Source organism: Scylla paramamosain, chromosome 7, assembly GCF_035594125.1.
Source record: "Scylla paramamosain isolate STU-SP2022 chromosome 7, ASM3559412v1, whole genome shotgun sequence".
NCBI classification, from domain to species: Eukaryota; Metazoa; Arthropoda; class Malacostraca; order Decapoda; family Portunidae; genus Scylla; species Scylla paramamosain.
In genome coordinates, this window is record NC_087157.1 from 18132425 (window position 1) to 18141376 (window position 8952).

An 8952-nucleotide genomic window follows, 5' to 3' on the forward strand; every position below is an offset into this window, starting at 1 on the left:
CCAGCGTAAGACTGTATAATTATCAGGCAGGAAGCGCGGCAGTAAACACGTCAAGTCTATGGAGAAGGCAGGGCGTGTTTCACTTGCTGGTCTTGCCTCTCACTTTTTTAATATACGTTTTCTTTTATTGGTTTTCTTTTTTTTTCCTTGCATGGATTGACAAGGTGTGGAATAATAGTAAGAAAATACAAATTATACAAAAACTGAATTGGTGTCACTCCAGATAATAATCTTGCTCTTTACTACAACAACAACGACAACAACAAAAACAAAACAACAACAACAACAACAACTACTACTACTACTACTACTACTACTACTACTATTGCTACTACTTCTGTTATTAACATTCACCTATTAAGACTCAGGAAAGATTTGTCTTTCTCCAACCCTCTGTGCTTCTTAAAAACATGGAGCTGCATTTGGAAATAAAAATTCAAATAGCTGAACACAAAAATCATTCAGATGTAAAAGATATTGGACGGTTCAACTTGAGTAAACTGGAGTAAACAATGCAATACATGTTTAATTTAGAGTCAGTATAAAATGGTATTCTTACATTTCCATATAGCCATTATTTATACTCACGCTCTCATATCTTCTTGGCGAATGGCAAACAGAGGAACAAAAAAAATATCTTTCCAGTTGCCGTTTCCATACATAGAGACAAAAAAAAAAGTCAATAAAAAAAACTAAATATGTTTCTGGAAGTGCCTCAATACTCTTAAAACAACTAGTCACAGGAAGGGGAAAAAACTGAAACAGGCAGAGAATTCCAGAGTTTTACCAATGAAAGGGATGAAAGAATGAAGATATTGCTTGACTCCTGGACTGCTGAAAGGGAACGGAATAAAGGTGAAAGTCTTGTGTAGCGTCAGCGTGGGGAAGGAGAGACGCATGCTGATGGCAAATTCTGAAGAGCAGTAACCATAGAAATAACAACACAAGACAGACTTCCCACATTTTTTTCCATCTTCATATACTTGTGTGCATTTTTTGTAGCATATCAGTGTATTTGCTATGGTAAGCTCAGCAGGTATGAAAACTTCTACAAGGTATGCATTAATTTGTCCATTTTTTATTTATTTATTTATTTATTTATTTATTTATTCACTTATTTACTATCTATTTATTTCATATTCTGCTTTTCATTACCACATCGTATTGAGAGGCACTTTTGTGACTCACTGTTTCCTTTACATTGAGAAATTACTTGTTTATTACAGTACATCATAAAGCAAGTGTCTGCAGTGAGACAGACACTTTGCCAAGCAGCCTTACCTTACATGCACATGGAAAAACATAGGCAAGCATGACAGGCTTCACTTAAATGTAAACCTAAAAATGGAAGGACGTACACTGCGCTACAAAAACAGCTCCGTCCCCTTCACTCACCGGTAAACTGTGAGTGTGTCAGGAGGAGCAGGAAAAAGCCAGTCCGCGTCGTCTGGCCGCGAGGAAGGAAAAAGCTCCCGCCGCTGCTGCATCCGACAAGACAAACACAAAATCAGAGGACTGTGTTAGACCCTAAAGACAAAAAGAAAAAAAAAAGTGTCTGAGTCTGATGGTGTCAACCAAGACTGGCTATCATAAGAACATAAGAACATAAGAAATAAAGGAAGCTGCAAGAAGCGACCAGGCTTACACGTGGCAGTCCCTTTATGAAATATACCTACCTATTTCCATCTATTTTCCCCATCCATAAACCTGTCTAATCTTCTCTTAAAACTCTCTAATGTCCTAGCACTAACAACATGATTAATGAGTCCGTTCCACTCATCTACCACTCTATTCAAGAACCAATTTTTACTATCTCCTTCCTAAACTTAAATTTTCCAAGCTTGAACCTGCTATTTCTTGTTTTACCCTGGATGCTGATCCAAAGAATTTCGCTTACATCCCTCTTGTTATAACCCTTATACCACTTAAAGACTTCTATCACGTCCCCTCTTAACCTACGTCTCTCTAAAGAATGTAAATTTAATAACTTCAATCACGCCTCGTAAGGAATACTCCTCATCCCCTGTATCCTTTCTGTCATTCTCCTTTGTACTGATTCTAATAGACCTATATCTTCCCTGGTCTTCTGGACCAGAATTGCACAACGTAATCTAGATGAGGTCTGACCAACGTCAAGAATATCATTAATATTACTTCCGGCCTTCAACTTTTAACACTCCTAAAAATGAATCCTAGTACCCTATCTATCCTGTTTCTGGCCTCTATGCATTGTTTTCCTAGACGGAGTTCAGAGGTAACTATAACTCCTAAATCTTTCGCGTACCCTGTAACTACCAGAGATTGTTCGTTTAATGTGTACCTACTGTGTGGGTTTCCTCTACCTACGCTAAGTACTTTGCATTTATTGATATTAAATTGTTTTTGCCATATGTCCGTCCATTCATTCATCCTATCTAAATCTGCCTGCAAGGGGAAGGCACCCGTTTCTGATCTAATTAATCTATCTTTGTGTCATACGCATATTTACTAACATCACTACTAATTCCACTTTCCAAGTCATTGATATATATTAGAAATAACAATGGCCCTAATACTGATCCCTGTGGCACCCCACTGATTACATGACCTCACTCGGATTTCGAGCCGTTTATTACAACTCTTTCTCGCCTGTCGCTAAGCCACAACCCTATCCAGCCTAACACCTTCCCATCTATCCCGTGTGCCCTAACCTTTCTCAGGAGCCTTTCATAGGGTACCTTGTCAAGTGCTTTAGTAAGGTCCAGATAGAAGATATTATACATATTACCATTATCTACTGCCTCGTACACCTTACTCTAAAAACTTAACAAGTTTGTCATGCAATACTTCCCCTTCGTGAAGCCATGCTGTGATTGATTTATCAAGTTATGTTTGTCTAAATGTTACCTAATGTTCCTTGCTATTATTGACTCTAATATTTTACCTATAACTGAATTTAAGCTGACAGATCTATAGTTAGATGCTAAAGTTTTATCTCCTTTCTTAAAGATGAGTACTACATTAGCCTGCCTCCACATTACTGGTACCTCACTTGACTCAAGTGATTTCCTAAAGACAGAAACTAACGGCTCACTAATAACCTCTTTGCATTCCTTAAGTACTCTGGGATATATTTCATCTGGTCCTGGTGTCTTGAACTTTTTTTTAGCATATCTATCTCTTCTTCCACTATCTCTCTAGTTAGGGAAATATCTGTCAGCTTCTGATTCTCATCTGCTCTAAACATCTGTTCACTATCTGGCATATCCTGCATGTTTTCCTGGGTGAAGACAGATGAAAAATACTCATTCAGAATTTTACTAATCTCCTCCCCAGAACTAACCGGTTCCCCATCTGCTGCCTTTAATGGACCTATAGTATCCTTATTCTTCGTCCTCTATTCCTGATAAAATCCCTTGGGGTCAGTCTTCACATGACTGGCTACACTTAATTCATAATTGCCCTTAGCTTTCCTCGTTAAGTTCCTGACTGTTCTAACTAATTCATTATATTGTGACCTTAAAACTTCTTCACCTGCCCTTAATGTCTTATATATACTTCTCTTCCACCCTATATAATGTTTTAATCTAGCAGTCATCCATTTAGGATAATTTTTCTGTGATCTTATTGCCCTATGCGGGATATATGCCAACTGACCTGTATGAACTTTATCTACGAAATATTTATACAATTCATCTACATTTACTTCACCTAATTCCCTCATCTCGGCCCCTACCATCCTCTCTACTCCCTCATCTACTCGCCTCGACCTCGCCTCTCTCATTTCAGCATGACCTCACATTCCACCATACTCACACCCATCTCCCCCTCCCTCTCTCCTCCGCCCCTTCCGAACACATCTTACCTCCTCTTGTCCTACACCCTCACACCTCACCTCACCTCTCACATCTTGCCTTATCTCTTTCAACTCAGTCCCGGACCTGACCTCACCCTGCATCTGTTGCCAGTCAACTCCTTGGAGGTACCTTTTTAATTCCTTAAAATCTGCTCTCCTAAAGTCAAGTATTTTACTAGTGTTTTTGCTTCTAAAAGTTTCTTCCTATTTTAAATTGTACCTAATTTCCCTATGGTCACTGTTACCTAGCTGTCCTCCAACCTCTATCTGCGTGACTGCTTCCTCCCTGTTAGTAAGAATTAAATCTAGAATATTATTCCCCCTTGTGAGTTCTACGACTTGTAGCGGGACAGACTACCTGAATTACCTGAAGAAATTCCTGTGCTTCCTTGTTACCCACCATCAGACTCCAGTCGATATTCCTAAAATTAAAATCTCCTACCACACATACCTGACTGTACCTGCCTGCTCTATTTATTTCCTGCCACAGTGAGGTGTTAATTTCCTTTGTACTGGTAGGTGATCTGTACACTACTCCCACTACTGTACATTGCTGTACTACTACTGCTTTCCTATCTGTTTTAAATCTACTCTTAATACAACACTGTAATGTGTCCCTAACGTATAACGCGACGCCTCCTCCTCTCCTGTTTTCCCTATCTTTATAGAACAATGTATAACCATCTATCTTGACCTCTGGATTAAATACTTTTCCTCACATATCTAACCAAGTTTCAGTTAAAGCAATGATATCAAATTTCTCTACACACACTATTCTTCTAAGCAAGTCTATTTTATTCAAAATACTGCTACATTTTGTGTGGTAAATACTTAAGCTATTTCTCACCTTCCCTGAGCTAGCTACCTTTCTAGATTTAACTAATTTCTCCTATGTTTACTCCTCACAACACCTTCTTCCCACAACCCCTTCCCATATATGAAGTGAGTTATGGCAAATAATTGGCACAATTTGTGCGATCAAGCTCGATCTGTAGTGATGAGGCGATAGTTGTGCGAGTTGCGAGGCAGAAACCTTCGCCCACATGCCGATAAATCGAAATATGCAAAATACAGCAAAAAAAGGTGAGTCTGACGAAGAAATTAAATAAAATAACAAAGATACGCCTTCAAAAGTTACCAAGAAGTGTTTCCGAAAATGAAATCGAAACTTTTCTATACGATGGACATCAAAAGGTGCTCCTGGCCAAATCATCGTTGTGCCCTCCAGGGCCAGGCGGGAGCGGTGGGGTGTACAGATGTGCGGTAACAAAAATAGAGCCCCCTCGCTCCGCTACGGGAATGATCCCTCCAAAGATATTAAATACGTTACTAAATGATTAAGAAAATCATAAATTATCTTTCATTCGCTGACAAGGAAAATAAAAACGTGAGGAAAACTAATATTTTCAGAAATCTACAACGACGAGCCTCTAAAAAAAGGGAGACAAATAGTGTGGGCCGGCTCTAGTCATCAAGGCCCACGTCACTTTGACTTTTCAAGGCGACAATCAACACACACAGAGACAAATAAGAACACTTCACAGAACTATACAAGCTTTCCTCTCTTTGATTTTACTTGAATAAAGCTGCAACAAAGGTTATGACGCTAAAAATTTACCTTAGGTTAGGTCAGAAATATCATGGTGGTAGCGCTTCCCGGGAAATCAGAGTTAAAAATAATATCAATACCAATTGAACAAAGAAAATATAAATATGTTTTTCTCCATAGAAGGAGTTTTTTTTTTTTTTTTTTTTTTACGTGGAAACCAAATTCACACTAAATGAAATGTGTTACAGTAATAGTTTCCTAGGACACTTTATCATAACGTGCAAAATATTATTAATCTACATAACGGTAAAACATACTAAAGGATAAATAGACATATAAACTAGAAGATCTGATATTTGTTACCTAAAAAAGACCTCAAGTGAATATTCCCATTATTGTGGAAAGTTTTTTGTAATTGCATCTTTCTTTTCTTCACTCATATTCGTACATACAATATATATATATATATATATATATATATATATATATATATATATATATATATATATATATATATATATATATATATATATATATATATATATATATATATATATATATATATATATATATATATATATATATATATATATTATATATATATATATATATATATATATATATATATATATATATATATATATATATATATATATATATATATATATATATATATATATATATATATATATATATATATATATATATATATATATAAAACGAACGCAAAAATGACAGCTAATTGTTAGGTTTCAATTAAATCTCTATGTAAATATTTATACCAAAAAGATGACACCATTATAGAAAACATATGATTTCGTATCCTTCTTTTCTCTATGCATACATTAAAATAAGCACACGAAGACTGGAATACAAAAATTTTAGTTTTGAAAAAGATTCTCGGTCAATCCTCAAAGGACTTTTTTCCCTGTAAGATGTTGAAATGAACATTATAGACTAAATTTACATTCTGTCTTCTTTCATATATATACCCTAGGAAGGCAGAAAAATGGGAGACAAAAACAACGCATTGGAAAAAGGTTTAAACTAATCCTTCAATGGATAACACTACTGACACGATACCATGGAAGCACATCCTTTCTTTCCTTCACAGATTCGTGGGAAGCTGACAGGAGAAAGGCAGGCAACAGTGACAGGTTTCCGTTGACATGAATAAAAAAAAAAAGTTTAACAGCGAGATCAAAATAGAGGGCACATGATGTTATGAAGCAGGTACTCACTTTCCTCCTGCATGTGTTGGGAGTGTTCACCGCGGCACCACCTGCCATCCTTTCCTGAAAATATCAAAACATCCACATAAAAAAGTGATGCAGCTTCACTATTCTAAAAAGAGCTAAAAATGAAGCATCATAAACAGAACCACCAGAAATCATTTACTGCATGAGTTAACAACATACACATGAACAAAAGAGGAAAGAATAAATACTGAACAAAAACACGAAATGTCATAAATAAAACGTGTCAAATTCCTCCAAGCAAGAACACATGGATACATGGAAAACAACACTGAAAACAGAACACACTTCAAACGCTGAGAATGTTAAATATGCACAACAGCTGCAACAAAATAAAACGAACAAACACCATTACATATATAACAAGGTCAAATAAGAAAATAAAAAGAAGCAAAAATAATAAATGTAAAGCTTGCCAACATTCAGCGGTGTCTAGAATATGAAGGTGGTAGTTAAGTGAGACTGAAGAGGAGGAGCACAAGTCATGCTGCGATTGATGCATGAAGGCAATCAAGGGAGAGGGTCGCACAGAGGAGGCGGGACGCAAGGCGCCTTCAGGCCAGTCACTGCTGGTGTCCCTCGCCTCCCCTTCCTGCCTCGCTGCGAGGTGAAGGGGCCACTACCACCGCTGCCTCAACACTTACACTACCTTTGCGTCTCAACACTGGAATGCTTCAATGAATGGGAATGAACGGGAAAGTAATGGTCACTTAGAATTGCTTATAACAAGTACATGTTACTAAGTGTTTTAAATCAATCTGTCTGTCTGCGTCTGTCTGTTTATCTCTGCCTCACATGTTCACTATAATGCTCTGTAAGAATGAGCATCCCAATCTCTGTTGCTTTGTTGCAGCGCATCTATTTGTATTAATATTGTGTGTGTGTGTGTGTGTGTGTGTGTGTGTGTGTGTGTGTGTGTGTGTGTGTGTGTGTGTGTGTGTGGTGTAACATTACGAGTGGAACAATATTTACGAGTATGGGTCAGTAGGTCTGTCTTCTGGTATATTTAGTAGTTTTAGGAAATCAATGACAACTACGTATTGTGCACGAAAAATGGCATACCGTAATTACGAGGCCATGAGAGAAAAATATAGTTAGGTCACTATGTTTGCATTTTCTTCGCTTACAGTAATTGTTATCACGAAAGAATATACGAGTAACGGAAGAGGCATACGTTTATATTGTGCAAACATTATGCTGTATTAATATCCCACTGACTAATTCAGTTAGACTTTTGGTTAAGTACTCACTGCAGGGCACGATAAACTATTTATTAAAGTATTTTACAAAAAAATTGTGAAAAAATATTCATTGGAATGAAATATTCCAGTTTCTGCCGCTATTTAAAACTACTTTGTCCATGTCTGTGCCTGCCCGCACATCCATCTGTCCCTCTGTCTATTTGTCTGTCTGTCTGTCTGCTTCCTTGCCTTCTATTTTTGCCTGCCTTCCTGTCTGCTTGATTCTTTGCCTGCCTATCCTCTTCAAGTTAGCCTGACTATTTCCCTGTCACCCTGTCTGTCTGCCTGCTTTCTTTCTTTCTTTTTTGTATGTCCATCCACCTCTTTCCCCGCCCGTTAGTCTGTCTGCCTCCCTGCTTGCTTGCTTGCTTGCTTGCCTCCCTGCCTGTCTGTTTGACGGTCTGCCTTCCTGCCTACCTGTCCCCCCCCTTCCCTCTCTCTCTCTCTCTCTCTCTCTCTCTCTCTCTCTCTCTCTCTCTCTCTCTCTCTCTCTCTCTCTCTCTCTCTCTCTCTCTCTCTCTCTCTGATAATTATCTAAACAAGTCAAAACATTATTTAAACCACTACTACGAAATACCAAGGTACTTGAAGGCTTGTCTGTAAGTGGTATCAGTGTGAACAGGCTACATCACGCTCCTATACAATCATGATTTACGCAGCACACCCTCCATAGTAGGTTGGCAGGCACTTCCCACACGTTAAGGAGTCCTTCTTCATTTCGCTCTCTAATTTAAACTTCTTTATACAAATGAAATTAAACTTCGGGATTTAAATGATCACTTTCTTTCTTAGCGCATAAACAAAAATGTGCTGGACAAATATAACGAAAATATTTATATTAAAAAAAAAAAAACAATAATAATATTCGAGCCACACTCCACAGTAACGAAAGCTTTCATAAATATAGGAACACATTGCAAAGGTCGCACTGAAATATTATTTATCACCGTACAACTACCATACCTAATTCCCGGGAGCAGACTCATGCAGGATAGAAAAAGATGAAACACCAATAAATACTGGTAGAGAGTCATGAGAACATGCCAATTCATCAACGAACTCCCGAGAGAG

At 37.5% G+C, this 8952-nt stretch overlaps 1 protein-coding gene across 4 annotated transcripts in view; it reads right to left on the minus strand.

The window, feature by feature from the left end:
* Positions 1-8952, minus strand: part of LOC135102158 (multiple epidermal growth factor-like domains protein 6) — a 62110-nt gene that overhangs the window by 31207 nt on the left and 21951 nt on the right. For 2 of the 4 annotated variants that reach the window (XM_064006948.1, XM_064006949.1), the window contains exon 2: positions 6626-6679. In XM_064006948.1, coding sequence (XP_063863018.1) covers positions 6626-6679 — 54 coding nt within the window. Of the gene's footprint in view, positions 1-1395; positions 1528-6625; positions 6680-8952 lie in introns of all 4 variants that reach the window. The other 2 variants (XM_064006950.1, XM_064006951.1) reach the window with 2 other exon arrangements.